At 38.9% G+C, this 20,082-nt stretch overlaps 2 protein-coding genes across 2 annotated transcripts in view; both read right to left on the reverse strand.

Annotated features, from left to right (window-relative positions):
- pkd2l1 (polycystic kidney disease 2-like 1) overlaps window positions 1–5,639 on the reverse strand; it is a 40,643-nt gene extending 35,004 nt beyond the window's left edge. The window contains exon 1 of the mRNA XM_061962140.1: window positions 5,512–5,639. The gene's annotated coding sequence lies outside the window, so the exon portion shown is untranslated. The remainder of the gene's footprint in view (window positions 1–5,511) is intronic.
- Window positions 5,640–9,187: 3,548 nt separating this feature from the next.
- Window positions 9,188–20,082, reverse strand: part of mypn (myopalladin) — a 37,825-nt gene continuing 26,930 nt past the window's right edge. The window contains exons 12-20 of the mRNA XM_061962174.1: window positions 19,476–19,556; window positions 17,073–17,294; window positions 16,861–17,010; window positions 16,703–16,782; window positions 14,068–14,194; window positions 13,780–13,987; window positions 13,496–13,661; window positions 10,039–10,172; window positions 9,188–9,966 (exon numbers count right to left, since the gene is read on the reverse strand). Coding sequence (XP_061818158.1) covers window positions 9,788–9,966; window positions 10,039–10,172; window positions 13,496–13,661; window positions 13,780–13,987; window positions 14,068–14,194; window positions 16,703–16,782; window positions 16,861–17,010; window positions 17,073–17,294; window positions 19,476–19,556 — 1,347 coding nt within the window. The 3' untranslated portion in view covers window positions 9,188–9,787. The remainder of the gene's footprint in view (window positions 9,967–10,038; window positions 10,173–13,495; window positions 13,662–13,779; window positions 13,988–14,067; window positions 14,195–16,702; window positions 16,783–16,860; window positions 17,011–17,072; window positions 17,295–19,475; window positions 19,557–20,082) is intronic.

A 20,082-nucleotide genomic window follows, 5' to 3' on the forward strand; every position in this document is an offset into this window, starting at 1 on the left:
AAACATACTTCCTTGCTGCATAATAGGTTTATTTATTCACAAACATCCTAAATCACTAAAACATAAGATTTCTACTAGACTTCTAATATTAAATGAATATCATGTATTTTCCAACTATATCAACTTATATCATGTTACAAACGCCACCAAGCCTCCTCTCAATTCCCATTTAGCTGGTGACCATGTGATGACAGGCATAATCTGAGATTAGCCTGAGGCATCATAAGTGTGAGTGACTTCTATAACCTGAGGGATTTAAAGTGAAAATCATGGGATTAAAGCTTCGCAGCAATATGGTCAAATATGGTGCACAGATTACTGCTCCAAAACTTGAAAAGGACAATTCTTATTTGCTGTATTATCTCTCGGATTTGTCCTGGTTGTTAAAATGTACCGTGGCCTTAGTAAATAACAGTATGTGGGGTACATTAGTGTCCTGAAGTACAGCGAGGCACATGTGAAATGAATAATTGATTAATCTGTGTATTGGCCCGAGAGGAAAGGAACAGATTTTAAATTTTCCCATCTGGTCACACAAATGTGGAATGCACCCTCACTGGACGCCAAGAATCATACATTATTTAAAACAAGTGTTCAGGATTCAGTAATTGTAATATATTTAGAATTGATTATTTTTTATGTGTGCGCACTATGATTATTATAGTAGTTAGTGAGTCCCATATTGATGTAAGGAATGATTTATTGCTCAGATCAGCATAACTGACCATTTACAGCAAAATAGAACACAGCAAAACAAACTCTCGCTTGTTTTTGTGTTTTTTTAATGTCACAAACCACAAATATCTAGCCCAGGGGTCGGGAACCTTTTTGTCTGAGAGAGCCATGAAAGCCAAATATTTTAAAATGTATTTCCATGAGAGCCATATAATATTTTTTAACACTGAATACAACTAAATGCGTGCATTTTTAAGTAAGAGCAACATTTTTAGAGTATAATAAGTCTCTTATTCTTTTCATTAACATTGTTATTCTGAAGCTAACCAATAATAAATAAAATACTTCTTACCATTAATGCCACTTCTCGGTATGAAACGGATGGATGGATTAAAATGCATGAGAATGTTTTATATTTTGAACGTTATTTTTAACACTGTGATTACCAGCGGAATTATTTATTACTTATCGTGTTAAGCAATGTCAGCTAAGATTTATCTGAGAGCCAGATGCAGTCATCAAAAGAGCCACATCTGGCTCGAGAGCCATAGGTTCCCTACCCTTGATCTAGCCTCTGAGAGCTTTTAGATGGGGTAGGGGGTTGTTGAAAATAGCGATACAAGTATTTATTACAGTCTACACTAAATATGTCTCGCCTTGCTTTGTTTTAAAAAAAATAACACCTCCAAGGGGTCTGATTCCATGCTAAATATAGTGACCAAATCAACACCGATCCCTCCTGCTCTGCCTTCTTATGCTATACCAGACAAGGTGTGTTATGATGTGTTAATGAGCAAGGGTGAACAGGTAGCACCACATAATGAATGTATGGGAAACACTGTTATTATATGATGTAGTAGTAATATTCCACTATTCGTCTTATTTTCCTAGGGAGCAGTCATTATTGTGGCTTCAGCCTTTTTATACTTTTATACATTGAATACTGAAAATCAAAGAAATATTTTCAAAGTAGAGTCATTGACAAAAAAAATTATATTTGTGCAAAAGTGACTTTTGAACATAAAAGTCACTTTTGCACAAATATATATATTTTTTTCAACACACTCTTCTTTAAAAAAAAAACTGTAGACAAATAACTTCTTACAATATACAAATATTTGTGCATAATGAATAATGTTTTGCTGTAATATTTTCAGTGTTCTTTTGTATAGGTTTTCCTATTGGTGGTGTTGTTGGAGCATTGTGCAGCTATGAACATCATTTCCCTAATGGACTGACTCTATTCTGCTGCTGGGTATTGACCAAGTCCAGACTTGGCATAGGGGCTGGTTATGAATGATTAATCACTATGGAGGCCCAGAATAATGGCCGCCTCCGCTATTGGGTCATGGACGCAAGCTGATGCTGTCGGCTCGTTTTGGGATGGACTGGTTAGCTGTGCAATTAGGCATATAATCCCATCTACCAGTTGGTTCATTGATTACAGATTGATGTAGTTCGCCAGCTGCTGCTTGTCTTGTCTGGCCTTTCCGTGTCTTGCACCCTTTTTTTTTTTGTCTTCCCTCCCCCTAACCCGTGACACGATTGGCTGGTTCGAGCACCTACGACTCAGTCGTGACATCAAAAGCCATATGTCACAACTGAGGACTGACCCGTCTGCCTTGTCAGAAACACATACCACGTTTAATCCACATCCCCTTATGGAGAAATGGAGATTAAGCCATAAAGCGTATGTTTTAGTCCTGAAGAAAGTGCAAGGATTTAGCCTCATTATCAGAAAAATGTGCTGGAATTGTTCTGAATTAATGACTTCATTGTTCCGTAACATTCTGTAAGTATGAAGGTGACTCTGTTGTAACAACCACAACTCCAGAGTTTTAATTGAATACAAACAATGGGCTTTAAATCTTGCATTGTAGTCATTTTTGGGGCCTTTTTTTTCCATCACACACAAACTAATAGCCAGCGAACAACTCGGCGTGGCAGCTGGTCAAACGAAGCTGGCAGTCTAATTGGGTCACGTAAGGTGAATGTAATTTTATGCCTATTTGAACTCTCTTCCCTGCTAATTGGACTGATTAGCTATGCTTAATTGGCTCATGGGATCGCCTTTTTGTTTTTGATTCAAAACAAACTCACAATTTTCAAACAAAGTCACTTTTATTGTTTTAACCGAGCTGATACGTCTTGATGTATCAAGTTAAAGCGGACGTTTCGCTTCACCACGACACTTGAATTAAGGTTATTGTTATTTGCTACTATTGTATGGTTCTTGTATGGTAATCAGGGACGTGCGGTCAGCAGAAAATAAATACAACCCTAAAATAAATATTAATATATGGCAATGAAACTGTTATAAATATATTTTATGTACGATTAAAATCACTTTTCAACATGTACTTGAGTAAAAATTACTAAATTTGCACTAGTGTTGTCCCGATACCAATATTTTGGTACCAGTACCAAAATTATTTTGATACTTTTCGGCACTTTTCAATACTTTTCTAAATAAAGGGGACCACACAAAATTGCATTATTGGCTTTATTTTAATCAAAAATCTTAGGGTACATTAAACATATATTTCTTATTGCACATTTGTTCTTAAATAAAATTCATTAAAATAGTGAACAGACTAGACAACTTGTCTTTTATTAGTAAGTAAGCAAACAAAGGCTCCTAATTTAGTCTGTTGATGTATGCAGTAACATATTGTGTCATTTTCCATTCTATTATTTTGTCAAAATTATTAAGGACAAGTGGTAGAAAATGAATTATTAATCTACTTGTTCATTTACTGTTAATATCTGCTGACTTTCTCTTTTAACATGTTCTGTCTACACTTCTGTTAAAATGTAATAATCACTTATTCTTCTGTTGTTTGATTCTTTACATTAGTTTTGGATGATACCACAAATTTGGGTATCGATCCGATACCAAGTCGTTACAGGATGATACATTGGTCATATTCAAAGTCCTCATGTGTCCAGGGACATATTTCCTGAGTTTATAAACATAATATACATTTGAAAAAAAATGAAAGAAGATGTTGTGATTCCAAAAACTATAGACGTAATCATAGTAGTATTGACTAGATACGCTACTGAACTTGGTATCATTACAGTGGATGTTAGGTGTAGATCCACCCATGGCGTTTGTTTACATTTTGACGCCGGTGAGCTACGGTGTGTAGTGAAGCATGTTTAGCTATTCCTCGTCCTGCAGGGATGATACTTGTAAGAAACCTACTTTATTTGTCGCTATGGAGGCGAGGATTAGTGATTTAGAAGTAGCTAAGTTAGCCGCTAACTGGCTAGCCATGTCTCAAAGCACCTCTTTCAGTGGCTGTTTCAGTGTTATAGCTTCACCTTTATCGTTAGTTTTTAAGCCAAAATGCGTCCGTTCTCCATTTTCTGTTGACACACTGTTTCTGTTTGTAAGTACTCCATGATTGTGCGTTGCTGAACATGCTCGTCTGCTCGCAAACCAGCAATGACACGACGTGACGACGACGGGGGTGTGGTGGGATGGGGTACGTTTCAGAGACGGTATAGTACCGAATATGATTCGTTAGTATCGTGGTACTATACTAATACCAATCGGTATACCGTACAACCCTAATTTGCACACAAGCTAATCATAAGGCTTCTGCGTGTGTGTATGTGTAAAAGAAAGAGGGCGTGGCTTACGGCTGGTCTACTTAAACAATGTTGCTAAAATAATGTTTGCAGATGTATCTTTTCCCCATGAATTTGTAGTCTGTACACTGTAGAATCTCCAATGTGTGTAATGTTTTAAATGTAAATGTGAGGCAATTTTTCTTGATAATTGCACTCTAAAAGTGAGAAGAGAAGCTGGAGGCTATGAGTCCTCCGAATGCCAAAGTACTAGGGCTGTGAATCTTTGGGCATCACACGATTCAATTAGATTCTTGAAGGGTCACGATTCGATTCAGAATCGATTTTGGATTCAAAATCTATACTTTTTTGATAACATTGGATTTTATGATTATCTACATTCCTCCATAAAATAGATAAACAGCTCTGATCATATTCTATGTTACTTAAAAGAAAACTGGTTTTGTTTTATAAAATGCTTCCCAAACATCAACAATATGAGTTGCCTGAGCAGATTAAATGACACATTTTTTTTAATAGATTTTTGATTTTTTTTAATCGATTAAGAATCGCAATTAGTCTGAAAAACACATTTTTTGACACCCGCACTATGCACTATGAGAGAAGTGGGGCAATCGAATTAGCAGACGCATGTCTCTACAATGTTTACAACCAGCGAGGAAGGCAGCGTTTTTTTTTTAAAACAACTTTATTTATTAGAAACATGGCATTGTAAAACAGGAAGCCAGTGTTTGTGTTGTTTGCCAGATGCACAAACAATCTTTTACTGATTTGAATGAAATGAATATGTCTGCCAATATGGGGGACTATATTGTATATCCAGGATCAAATACTTCTCTAAACTGGACTTTAAGACCAAATTAATGTGATCATACTAAGTACTTTTATGGAGGATAGATAGTGCTGCATGTATCAGATACAAACACAGAAAAGTAAGAAACAGTCCAAATACTTGATTTAAACAATAGGGACCATTAAGTATTTGGTAACAACAGTATCCAAAAAGTATTTAACATTATCAAATATATCAGTGCGAAACGAGTTTAGAGTTTGTAATGCACAACACTGCAATAGAACACCAATCTGTACTGACTGAAAAACATGAACTATCATATTACAGTATCTGTAAAGTGTTAGCCCACATTTCATGTTTTGTTTGTACACAACTAGCCCGACTGTAGTTGTAATAACGCGTATGACGTACTGCGTGTATCAAGATCAAAATAAAGTGTGACTCACTGGATGGACAGTTGTCTGTTTGGTCAAGCTGGCCAGGGACGTTTCCTGCTGATTTGGGCACTCCATTAATTTGGCGTAGCTTGGCTCAAACGTTTCAGAAGTCGCACTCTCTGGGCTTCTGTTTTCTCCGGTCTTTCAGCCTCTTCTTCGTGTTGACTTCTATGACCAGTAGTTCATCCTCCGCACATTTACTTAGAAAAAAAATAAGGCGGTGAATTAGAGATGTCCGATAATATCGCCCTGCCGATATTATCGGCCGATAAATGCGTTAAAATGTAATATCGGAAATTATCGGTATCGTTTTTTTTGTTTTGTTTTTATTAAATCAACATAAAAAACACAAGATACACTTACAAGTAGTGCACCAACCCCAAAAAAAACCCTCCCCCATTTACACTCATTCACACTCATTCACACAAAAGGGTTGTTTCTTTCTGTTATTAGTATTCTGGTTCCTACATTATATATCAATATATATCAATACAGTCTGCAAGGGATACAGTCCGTAAGCACACATGATTGTGCGTGCTGCTGGTCCACTAATAGTACTAACCTTTAACAGTTAATTTGACTAATTTTCATTAATTACTAGTTTCTATGTAACTGTTTTTATATTGTTTTACTTTCTTTTTTATTCAAGAAAATGTTTTTAATTTATTTATCTTATTTTATTTTATTAATTAAAAAAAAAAGTACCTTATCTTCACCATACCTGGTTGTCCAAATTAGGCATAATAATGTGTTAATTCCACGACTGCATATATCGGTTGATATCGGTATCGGTAATTAAAGAGTTGGACAATATCGGAATATTGGATATCGGCAAACAGCCATTATCGGACCTCCCTATTGTGAATCATTTGTCCAAAAAAAGTCATCTTCATTGTCAACTACAAAGTCTGCCATGATTAGAAAACAGGGATTCAGGGAGTAGGAACACATTTGTTGCAGGAAGTCGGAAGTGCACTGCTATGGAAACGGAAATAAATGCGCCGAATAATTAGTTCCGGCTTTTCAGACAATGATAAAATTATGGTAAATATTGAACATATTACATAATGTTATTAAAGGCCTACTGAAACCCACTACTACCGACCACGCAGTCTGATAGTTTATATATCAATGATGAAATCTTAACATTGCAACACATGCCAATACGGCCGGGTTAGCTTACTAAAGTGCAATTTTAAATTTCGCGCGAAATATCCTGCTGAAACCGTCTCGGTATGATGACGTCGGCGCGTGACGTCATGGATTGTAGCGGACATTTTGGGACAGCAGGGTGGCCAGCTATTAAGTCGTCTGTTTTCGTCACAAAATTCCACAGTATTCTGGACATCTGTGTTGGTGAATCTTTTGCAATTTGTTCAATGAACAATGGAGACAGCAAAGAAGAAAGCTGTAGGAGGGAAGCGGTGTATTGCGGCAGGTGTTGTGCCGGATAACGCACCCCCGCCGTAGAATGCACCCCCTGACTGTTGTGCCGGATAACACAGCCGGTGTTTCATTGTTTACATTCCCGAAAGATGACAGTAAAGCTTTACCATTGGCCTGTGGAGAACTGGGACAACAGAGACTCTTACCAGGAGGACTTTGAGTTGGATACGCAGACACGGTACCGTGAGTACGCATGCAGCTGCGGCTTCCAAACATTTGATCGCTTGCCCGTACGTGCGTGCTGCTATGTGCATGTCACGTACGTAACTTTGGGGACTTTGGGGAAATATATGTGCTGTATGAACTTTGGGGAGGTGAACAGTACTTTGGGCTGTGGGATTGAGTGTGTTGTGCAGGTGTTTGAGTTGTATTGGCGGGTTATATGGACGGGAGGGGGGAGGTGTTTGTTATGCAGGATTAATTTGTGGCATATTAAATATAAGCCTGGTTGTGTTATGGCTAATAGAGTATATATATGTCTTGTGTTTATTTACTGTTTTAGTCATTCCCAGCTGAATATCAGGTCCCACCCGCCTCTCACAGCATCTTCCCTATCTGAATCGCTCCCACTGCCCTCTAGTCCTTCACTCTCACTTTCCTCATCCACAAATCTTTCATCCTCACTCAAATTAATGGGGAAATCGTCGCTTTCTCGGTCCGAATCGCTCTCGCTGCTGGTGGCCATATGGCCACCAGCAGCGAGAGCGATTCGGACGCCATGATTGTAAACAATGTGCAGATGTGAGGAGCTCCACAACCTGTGACGTCACGCTACTCGTCTGCTACTTCCGGTACAGGCAAGGCTTTTTTATCAGCGATCAAAAGTTGCGAACTTTATCGTCGATGTTCTCTACTAAATCCTTTCAGCAAAAATATGGCAATATCGCGAAATGATCGAGTATGACACATAGAATGGACCTGCTATCCCCGTTTAAATAAGAAAATCGCATTTCAGTAGGCCTTTAAAGTGTATGTTACTACATTAAATATAGACTTGCAGTGTGTATACAAAACGCTGATGGAGGGTTTTGAAGGTTACAACAGTGACTCCCATTGGTCGCATCTTGCAAGCGTTTTTTTTATCATCTTAAATATCCTAAAAAAAAAGAAAAAAAAAGACATGCGTGTTCTTGTCTCTCAATAATGATTGTGAACAATCATTATTGACTTTAATTCAATGATGAACTTGTGAACAATCATTATTGACGGCAATAAGCCGGACCCATTTTTAGTGAGGGTTGGACTCTGCCAGGGCTGCCCTTTGTCACCGATTCTGTTCATAACTTTTGTGGATAGAACTTTTGTGCACAGTCAGGGAGTTAAGGCGATCCGGTTTGGTTGCTGCAGGATTAGGTCTCTGCTTTTTGCAGATGATGTGGTCCTGATGGCTTCATCTGGCCAGGATCTTCACTGGATCGATTCGCAGGGGAGTGTGAAGCGACTGGAATGAAAATCAGCACCTCCAAGTCCGAGTCCATGGTTCTCGCCCGGAAAAGGGTGGAGTGCCATCTCCGGGTTGTTGAGGAGATCTTGTCCCAAGTGGAGGAGTTCAAGTAACTCGGAGTCTTGTTCACGGGTGAGGGAAGAGTGGATCGTGAGATGGACAGGCTGATCGGTGCAGCGTCTGCAGTGATGCGGACCCTGTATCAATCCGTCGTGGTGAAGAAGGAGCTGAGCCGGAAGGCAAAGTTTTCAATTTACCGGTCGATCTACGTCCCTATCCTTACCTATGGTCATGAGCTTTGGGTTATGATCGAAAGGACAAGATCACGAGTACAAGCGGCCAAAATTAGTTTCCACAATTGGGTAGCGGGGCTCTCCCTTAAAGATAGGGTGAGAAGCTCTGTCATTGGGGAGGAGCTCAGAGTAATGCTGCTGCTCCTCCACATCGAGAGGAGCCAGATGAGGTGGTTTGGGCATCTGGTCAGGATGCCACCCGACAACCTCCCTGGGGAGGTGTTTAGGGTGCATCCGACCGGTAGGAGACCACAGAGACGACCCAGGACACGGTGGAGAGACTGTCTCCCAGCTGGCCTGGGAACACCTCGGGATCCCCCTGGAAGAGCTGGACGAAGTGGCTGGGGAGAGGGAAGTTTGTGCTTCTCTGCTTAGGCTGCTGCCCCCGCGACCCGACTTTGGATAAGCGGAAGAAGATGGATGGATAGATATATAAAATATGCCGTACATATTTAGAAAAAAAAACATCACTCACTTGAATAAATATAACTTTATTCTGAAGACAAAACTATTTTACAGTGTGCAACATTACATCAGGAAATTATATGTATTTTAAAACTCACTATTAAACGCACTAAATCATGACATTGCCCATCATTTTTTTTAAATCTCTCACCTTACTACAAAACAAACGTTCTTCCTTTCTCAGTTTCAACAAAATGAATGTGTTCTGAAACACCAGTAGCCGTCAACATGCATTCACAACACGGTGCAAAAAGGTGAATAGTTTTACAGAAATGATGCAGAAACTTGACTAAACAACATATTTCAAAAGCCTTTGTATAAATGTAATATAAATTACGGGTCGGCAAGGGAAAATAAAGGCGCTGCTTCCAATAAAGATGAGATACTTTAATTCAATGATGAACTTTGTCAACTGTAAAAAAAAAAAATGTTTTAATAATTGGAGGGCAAATTAAACTCCATTGATGGCTCATGAGTTAAGACTTTGCAAATCTGTTGTGAAACACTCGTGATATGACCTTACTAAACCGGAATGGCGACACGGTGTTGTTTCACAATCACCCTTTTCTCTGAGTGCCTCACGTCAAACGCATCACACACACGCCGTGACGACCTGCCATCATCAGGAGACGCTGCTTTACAGCTCGTCGCTCTCCAGCGTGGCCTCGGGAGGGGAACTGGAGAAGAGGAAGGGGCCGGTCACCGATGTGGGGAAAGTCGACTTGATGTCCAGCCCTTGGCCTGTCAGAACGGCGTAGCGGCTGCCCGTGCGTGGAGTCTTCTTCACGGGCGCAGGCACGCTCTGGTGCCACTGTGCTGGAGGTCATAATACATGTTGACATGTATGTTCTCCTGTAAAGTTGATCTAGGTACTGCTCACGTTCGCACCATAGATGTCCAGCCTGCAGGTGCACGATGCAATTCCGGACTCGTTCTTGGCCGACACGGTGTACCAGCCAGCATCCTCTTTGGCGGTTGGCTGGATGAGGAGACACACGTATCCTGTGGTCTCCTGTTGCATGCTAAAACACAAACAGCCGATTTATCAGTGGATACTAAGAAAAATAGTGCTGTCTTTACATCCACTTTTCTATCCAGTACACAATACAGAGCTATGATTGAACACCACCAAGCAAAAGGTATTTGCAAGTTAACAATGTACCTTCTGCCATCTAGTGGAAGAGTGTTTCATTGTTATTGTCACACAAATGTGCCGCAGCACAGTGGTTGGGAATTCAGTTATGACACATGTTGGTTTGACAGTTTTATAAAACATTATGAAATACGACACACAATTAAAATCAACCTAATTATTACAGTCGTCCCCTCGCCACATCGCACTTCAAATATACTGGAAAGATTTTGTGTGATATTTTTGATTCTTTCAAAACATTTTACACATTTTTGGTCCTAAATTAAGCAGTTTTAAGCAAAAAATGGCTAAAACATATATATATATATATATATATATATATATATATATATATATATATATATATATATATATATACTACTGTAGTGTTGGCCACTACATGAGACCAAAGAAATCTGTATCGTGGCCACTGATTGGCTCAGACTCAGGCAGCATTACTGTGTTGGATTAAAGGAGTGTAACGGTGAATAAAGGGTGTTATTTCATGCCGAGAGTGCTCTCATTATGTTGAAAATTTCATTTAGAAGGTAGTAATAAACAGGTTTTGTATGCTCTATCAATCAAAATATTTCATTTATATTCATTAATGCCTATATTTCCAGGAAATTCATTTATTGCGGTCATATCCGGAACCAATTAACGAGGGACGACCGTATATGTCATCCTGAATTGATAACAACGTTGGACATTGTTTTTGATATTTTAAACATTACATTTTAGTAAGAGTTTCAACATTTCTTAAGGTCCTCACATCTATTATTTTAATGGCTTTGTAAGATTTTATCCCATACGCTAGGCTAAGCCACAGCGCCTCAAATGTTATCCTTTTTTTGTAAACTGAATTTATTAGGAAAAACATGAAAAAAAAGAAGTATTTTCTGACTTTCTGATGCATTTCTAGAAACTTTCTAAAGCTCGCTTAGTAATTCTGGAAATATTTGTTTTGTTGATTTGTTTGTTCTTTTCTTTAATGAGAATTAAACAAAATTATTTAGAAGTCTTAGTTTTTTTCCACAAACTGTAACATATACAAATATAAAAATTAACATTTAGTTTTCGTAGATATATTTGTATTCGATAATGATTTGAAACCTTTTGGAGCTGTTTGATCTGACTGACTGTTGACTGACTGTGCTCTGCATTTGGCTGGCGACCAGTCTAGAGAGTACCCTGCCTCTAGCCTTAAGTCAGCTGGGATAGGTTCCAGCGTACCCTTAAACGGTAGAAAATGGATTGGTGGATGGGCTGATTGATCCAATTGATAAAAGGATACATGCAAATGTTGTACAATACAACCCCGCTATTTGCCAAAGTTATATTTCGAGACCACCAACAAATGGCAAAAACTTGGTATTTAAAGGAAAAATGCACTTAAAAAAAATGTCGGTCATCCACAATCTTTATTTGAAAAAAGAACACGTCTTTTCCTTGTATGTGCATTCCAGATAGTAAAAAACTGCTGGCATGAGGCGGCTAACAATGCAGGTAATAGGGATTCTGCTATTTATTCCTTTAAAATAATACCCCAAAAAGGCCAACAACGCTCTATTAACATGTTGTGACCTGCATATTAACCAAGATATAGCGACTTTGCTATTATAGGAGCTAACACCGAGGAACTACTTTTCTGGTGTAGTGACACAGCGCTTTACTAACAGCACCTCAGGGTACTATCGGGAGCTAACACTAGCTACTAGAGTTGTGCTGCTGAATCGCGTTTGAGTTTAGAAAAGTCTGAAACTTAAAAATTCCATATGCTACAAACTAAAAATTCGGACCGACTGGATCAGTGGATATTGGCTTTCAACCAGACAACATCGCCAGGACACAACGGCAGTGACTAGCGGGGATCGAGCCACGCCGCCCCAACAACCCAATTGATGTCAGGGTAAACTTTGGCATATTTAGCACCCAGCTGATGAGGACCAAATGGCACCAGTTTTAAAGTCGGCTCCTCGTCTGCTTCAGAGTCGATTTTAAAGATCTATTATTAGTTTTTAAATGTCTTAATGGCCTTGCGCCTTCTTATCTATCAGACCTGCTCTTACTGTACAAACTCTGGCGGATCCTGAGATCCTCTGGCCCCAAACATTACTAAATACGAGAAGGTCGGGACTGCAGAGACAGTTAACATTTTGATAATAAGGCTAAAGACACATTTTTAATCAGGCTTTTTACTGATCATGTTAAACTCTTATGTTTTTAATTATTTACTGTGTTGTTTTTTATCTTAATTATTAATATTACTACTATTCTCTCAAAGGTTACGTTTTTATTAACTTATTAATGCATTATATCTATTTACATTTTTACATATATTTGATCATATGTTTAATACTATTTTCTAAATTGTGTTAATTTCAGTTATTCTCCAGTGTGGATGCCTGAAAAGTGGCATTTTCCTCAAATCCTCAGTGCCTTGTCATTTTTTGTTTTTGTTTTGTTGTTGTCAATAGTGCTGTGTGTGTGTGTGTATGTGTTTTCTTCAGTTTTTTTTCCCTTCACTTTGCGTTTGCCACTTGCCTGTGTATGAAAAGTGCTTTATGAATAAAGTTTGATTTGATTTGATATTTAGACTTTTTTGGGGAACTACCGTATTTTTCGGACTATAAGTCGCTGTTTTTTTCATAGTATGGCCGGGGGTGCGACTTATTCTCAGGAGCGACTTATGTGTGAAATTATTAACACATTACCGTAAAATATCAAATAATATTATTTAGCTCATTCACGTAAGAGACTAGACGTATAAGATTTCATGGGATTTAGCGATTAGGAGTGACAGATTGTTTGGTAAACGTATAGCATGTTCCATATGTTATAGTTATTTGAATGACTCTTACCATAATATGTTACGTTAACAAACCAGGCATGTTCTCAGTTGGTTATTTATGCCTCATATAACGTACACTTATTCAGCCTGTTGTTCACTATTCTTTATTTATTTTAAATTGCCTTTCAAATGTCTATTCTTGGTGTTGGGTTTTATCAAATACATTTCCCCAAAAAATGCGACTTATACTCCAGTGCGACTTATATATGTTTTTTTCCTTCTTTATTATGCATTTTCGGCCGGTGCGACTTATACTCCGGAGCGACTTATACTCCGAAAAATACGGTATAGACATTAATTCTTTGGATTTGCAGGTAAAAAACAAGTAGATTTCTGCTCCTGTTTGGAGCTTCGGCTCTGACCTCATTCTGCTCTTTGTTCTGGGTATGGTGTCATTGTCCTTTTTCCAGAAAATAATGGGTTGTGGCATGCCCTTCACCCGACACTCGAGCCTAACGGGGCTCCCCTCGGGAATCCCCACGTTTTGCAGCTTCTCCATAAACTGAGGAGGTTGTTTCATCTGTTTTTCTGCAGTAAAAATATATATTATCATTAACATACCGTTAACATTCAGGAAACAATGATCATAATATTGCTTTTATTTGTTTTTTCACTACTCCAGTGGACGTTGTACGCATCTGCTCACCCACAACTTGGAGCTCGAGATTGAACGAGGCCTGCCCTGCTTTGTTGCTTGCAATGCAGGTGTAGGTGCCAGCGTCATTCTGTGTCAGGGGGTCAATGACCAAGGAGTGGATGCCGTTTTCCCGCACCAGCATCTTGTGGTAGAGGTCTGGATAGATGGGCCTACCGTTCACCAACCACATGAGCTCAGGGTTGGGCAGGCCACTCACCTTGAAGACAGATGAAGACCAATTTTAGGATGGATTGTGTTGCTATTACGTAAAAATGATGCTCAGAACTCGTTACCTACCTTACAGTCGAGTCTGCAGACCCTCCCCTCGTGTACCGTCGTGTCTGCTGGAGCCTGGAGGAAGTGCGGCCGGAAAATATGCTCCTGGGTTTTCTCCCCTTCAACTTCCTGGATGCGAGATCGCACCCTGAAAATGAGAAATGAGTCAAATCTGCGGGTCCTTTATTGGACGAATAACCATCTGTGGGTCCATTCCCACTCAAATCAGCCCACACGCTATAATAATAGTAAATAACATAGTAAAAACAAGCCTGTAATTAAAAAAATATATATTATTAAAGTGTCATTAGCCACGTAAACACTGGGACATAGATCTTCAGACGATCGAATAAAAAAGGCAAAACTTGGTGCCGATCCGATCCTACGATTAGGATCGGCACGTGTCCAGTTGCCAATTTAGCACTCATCAGACCTGTTTAGATTGTCTTTTTAAAAAAAGTAACCAACAAAAAATCCACTGACATTTTCTGGTCCAATAGGTTGTATTCCGTCACATAACTTTTGAACAGAAGTAAACAAAACCACCAAACCAACAACAGAGTGCGAACTAGGGGCCTAGATATTTCCACTAAAAGCAAATACGGGCAACAAATCAAACTATGCAATGGAATCTATCCCTATACGTTATCAAAGAAAGATTTGTCGAGTGATATCAAGGATTATCTGTTGGCCGTGTTCCCAGACATGTGGAACTATCTTGTGCTGCAGACATCATTCTACACGACAACAACTTATTTGTGTGTGGCTCAGTCAAGGAAATTGGTATTAAGACTCTCCCGGATAAATATGCATCGTTTTTGCTTGAGTAAGGTGGCTGCCTTTGGTAAAAGCTGAACTCTTTTAGGTTTTGCTCACATTTGATTTCTTTTATTTAGACTCGCTGAGTTGGGGCTTTTTGAAACACTTGTAGCAAGAATGCCTTTTAAAAACTCAGAAACAAGATAAAATACAAATAATATTAAGATCATACTTTAATGGGAAATGATAAACGTTAAAAGTATATCAAACAGACCTTTAACGAAGTGATCACTGCAGACTCTTGCATTCTTCCACTTTGCTCCCTTACCTCTCGAGAAACTCTGAAGAAACGTTCATCCTTTTCACAACTTAAACAGTTCCAATAGCCTAAAACAACGCAAGCATAGGGCATTTTTCTTCGAGAACGCTACGACAACAGATGCTCGCTGGCCCGCCACTTCGAGTCTTGCGTATTTAACGAGACGTCAGGCGAATACAACCGATTGGACACTTCTGGGGACTAACACGAAAGCACGTATTGCTCTTTACAACAAGCAGCGGGTGTCCCCAAAGACACGCCCCCCACCCACACACGTAAAAGCGTGAACAGGCTTCTAATGTAAAGAAGCAATTGAAGAAAGTGCATTTTTGCACCTTTGTGCACATGCATCATGGCCATTTATGCAAATTAGAGCATGTGCCAACGCCACAAATAGATTGTAGTGCCATGGGAAACAATGAACAATTATGATAATAATCAATAAATAAAAATTAAAAAAGTAACCAATTGTTTATAAAAAAGTCCCAATATGGAATATACTGTAGATAAAGTACACTGGTTAAAAAAATATAGAATAGCAGCTCAAGTCAAGTATAACAATTAAATACCATAATGTCATCCAAAAATAAAAATCCAACTCATACTGACTAGTACACACAAGCTATGGAGATGATATCAGTAGAAAAAAACTGAATTTAGTTTAGATAATAATGAGTCATATATTGGACTACGGGATCCAGTGTTTAAATGAACTGTTAAATGAACCTAAAAAAATTACTTATTTTATCTTTGTGGAAAATATTGGACAGAATGTGTTGTCAAGCTTATGAGATGCGATGCAAGTGTAAGTGTGTGAATGTGAGTGTGAATGTTGTCTGTCTATCTGTGTTGGCCCTGTGATGAGGTGGCAACTTGTTCAGGGTGTACCCCGCCTTCCGCCCGAAGCAGCTGAGATAGGCTCCAGCACCCCCGCAACCCTGAACGAAGCAAGCGGTAGAAATGGATGGATGGATGGATGCAAGTGTAAGCCACTGTGACACTATTGTTCTTTTTTTAAATGTTTTTATTTTATTTTTTATAAATGACTGTGATGATAATCTAAATGAGGGATTTCTAATCACTGCTATGTTGGAATTCATATTAATATTGATACTGTTGTTGATATTATTCATTTTTGTTTGACTACTTTTGAATTTTTTTCTGTCATGTTTGTGTGTCCTCTCAATTGCTCTGTTGATTGCTATTCTGAATGTTGCTGGGTCGGGTTTGGTTTTGGAATTGAAATTGTATTATTATGGTATTATTTTGTTGGATTTATTAATACAAAATAAAAAATTAAAAAATAAAAATACTGTCATTTCCGCTATGTTATGTCTCGTTAGTCTATATCAGTAGTTCTCAAACTTTTTTCACCAAGTACCATCACAATGACAAATATTAAAATACAGTAGCGTAGTAGACCTAAGTATTCATTAGAAACAAGGCAGAGGGTTTATTTAACTAGTATAGTTAATATTTTGGCCACTAGTGTTACCACATAAAAGACGGCAACTAAATGTATGGTTCAAGGAGGGATTTTACTTTATTTCAACTTGAATTATGCTCATTCCTGCTCACCTCTGAGAGTTAATGGGGGTCAGGCGACTTCGGGGTGGTCCTGTTTGGACTATCAAATGACCCGAACAGCTGATTCGTCCCTTCAAATGGTTCAAAAATGAGTCCTTGTCCAGAAGGATGCAAACGTGAAGATGTATAATTCTGTGTGGAGTTGTTACCTGTGGATTTGCTGCCATAATGGTGTAGTTTCCGTCATCGTCAGCGATTGTAGACTCTATGTGTAAAGCACACGTACCATCACCTTCTCTTATCTTCTTGTAATGGACATTCTTCCTCAAGATCTGCTTGCCGTCCTTGAACCAGTACACCTGGTGACAAATGATGAATAAATACAGAGAAGATATTGTGTTGTCCCAGCTGGACGCCTCACCTTTGGAATGGGGATGCCAACAACTTTACAGGAGAAAGTGACAGGCACGCCCTCCATGGCTTTGAAGTTCTTGAGTTTCTTGTCAAAGATGGGCGCGATGCATTTCCCGCAGGGGACGTCGTCATGTTGCACCTCGTCGTCCGACTCCTCCACGGGCGTTCGCTCTAAGCGGAACTCGATCTCGCTCATTAATCTCTGCTCAAAATTGGAAACTTTGTACTCCTGGGAAAAGGAAGAAGTCAACATCAGGGGTGTCCAAGGTTTTTTCCACTGAGGGGCGCATTCAGAAAAATGAACGTTTTGTCCGTTAAAGACGCAGAAAACCATCCAATGTAGGTCAATATATCCTAAGAATCAACATCCTCTGCAGTGGACATTTATTTTGGTGTGTCTTTTAGAAAAAAATAGCCCTGTTATGCAAAACTAGGGGCGTCCCGATACAACTTTTTCACTTTTGATATTGGAGCCATGAGTGTTGGCCGATACAACCCTTTTCTGATACGATATTCTTACAAATCATACTTGTATTATTTTGTAGTGTGGGATGTTCGAAAAGGCTTGATCAAGTGAAATGACTAAAACAGAGAACAATGGTAGGTATGGAAAAGACCAACCTATTTATTACTAACCATATTTAATCACGTTAAGCTCATTATGCAATAAGCTGAACAATGCGGCCACGTTTGTTACTGGACACTTTGTAATAAAAAAGTATCCAATATATAAATACATTTAAAAAATCAAGGGGCCCAGATGGCAGAGCGGCTGTGCCAGCAACTTGGGGGTTCCTGGTTGCTAACCAGCTTCTGCCATCCTAGTCACGCCCATTGTGTTCATGGGCAAGGCACTTTGCTCCCGATGGGACGTAGTTAGCATCTTGCTTGGCAGCTTCCGCCATCAGTGTGTGAATGGGTGAATGTAATGTGTCATGTAAAGCATTTTGGGTATTGTGTCAGGTATAGAAAAACGCTACATAAAACCAGACCATTTACTACTTCTAATATGCTTCTTCCTTGGAGATCTTTAAGTAATATCCAACTATAATTATTTGATACTTGTTTATATTGACCACTGTGGTGTTCTAAGGTTCAAGGTTTGTGGTTCTCCATATGTTACATACATTACGTTGCTCATACTGTTGTTGCATTTAGTGCAACAACTTTGTGACAGCGCAAGTGCAACGACAGACATGGCAGCACATCAATAGTTATACATTAAAATAATATGAATAAATAAATAGAACTAGAATAGTTGTTCAATGTCTGGTGGTGTTCGGGGGCAGTATGAGCAGGGAGTGACCGCAAAATTGTTCAATTAGGGACACTTATTAGTTTGATATGTCTAACTTGTGTGCTATTGTGTACTTTGCTTGTAGCCTACCATGTTTACCTTTCGTAAATGACTTCACTAAAACACAAGAACAAAGAACAGCCTTGTAGCAGGACTGCTTGGATCAGAGTTTATTTTGGAGATTTTACATGCAAGTCAATTTAATATGATAATTGCTGATATCGGACCGATATCTGATATCAATATTGGTTCAGGACACCCCTATGCAGAACAAAAACTTCCACTGTAGAGGACGCTTTGTGTTATATGTGACAAAGAAAATTAGCGTAACATTTAGTAAATCGTATCTAATTCATAGTGAATTTATTGTATTTTTTACATGGTGCCAAGGGCCACATTTTAATTGCAAGTAAACTTAATACATATTTTGGCTGTTGGAAATATTGACCTAGTGTTAAGGTGCACATCACACATCAAACATGCATGCATTGATAATATCGAGCAGTGTTATTAAAGTCACTCTACTTTAGAATGCATATGGCGACTTATTTCCACTTCATTGCAAAATGCTAAAAAAGCAACAACAAAAAAGATGTGAGGGTAAAACAGAGACCAGATATACCATATAAAATATGTCGTAACAATGGGAAATTCAAACACCTATTTGAACTATTTACATTTTTTTTTTGCCTGAATAACTGATTCATCAGATTACCGAATTGGAATAAATGAGGAAAAACTTTTCACTTTTACTTTCTAAAAACATGTTAAACAATGCCATGTTCTTGAAAAGTGGCATCCACTGCAGTGGACATTTTCTTTGCAAAACTCTGATAAAAGAAATCAATCAAATGTCCACTGCAGAAGACACTTAACAGTGAAGAGTTACATTTCATGAGCAACCTGAAATATCTCCTCGTGTAAGTTATATATTAGTCAACAGATGCTTGAATTCCTGCATATTACATCGACAGTAACTGGATGCATGTACAGTATCAGTCAAACACTGGCATGAAAAAGTGTCCAATATTTGACTGCCACTGCATGTGAAAAGTGATCATCTTGATTTAATAGCATCCTGAAACCGTGCTTGTAATGTGAAGATCCTTGTACCTCATCATAGTTAATGACAGTAGCTGGAATGTTTGGTCCAACAAGGCGTCTGCGGGCTGTTTTCCCCTCATTACTCAGCTTCTACGAGAGGATAGGGATGATGGAAGATGAACGCCCACAAAGACACACAAACTAACTGATGGAGAAGCGCAGAGATAAGCTGATGAATGTTATTTCCATGCATTGTTGTTACAGTACATGGACACACAATGGCTGATAATCAGGAAAGGGGAGGGAATGATGCTGATACTGTACATCTAAAGGACGAGGATGTGTTACTGTGTCTTATTTCCTAGTTACAGTCAGGTATAACAGGAAGGTTTTTTTACAATAATAATATATTAGGAGTGTAACGGACCGGTACGGCATCCTTCGGTACGTACCTCAATATTAAGGTCACGGTTTGTCCAATATCAGTACAGTAAAGGTATAAGATACAAAATTAATCAGTGCATTTATTGCATGTTCTCCCCGTGACTGCATGGGTTCTACTCCCACCTCCAAATACATGCACCTGGGGATAGGTTGATTGGCAACACTAAATTGTCGCTAGTGTCTATCTGTGTTGGCCCTGTGATGAGATGGCGACTTGTCCAGGGTGTACCCC

Source organism: Nerophis lumbriciformis, linkage group LG02 (genome assembly GCF_033978685.3).
Source record: "Nerophis lumbriciformis linkage group LG02, RoL_Nlum_v2.1, whole genome shotgun sequence".
Taxonomy (NCBI): Eukaryota; Metazoa; Chordata; class Actinopteri; order Syngnathiformes; family Syngnathidae; genus Nerophis; species Nerophis lumbriciformis.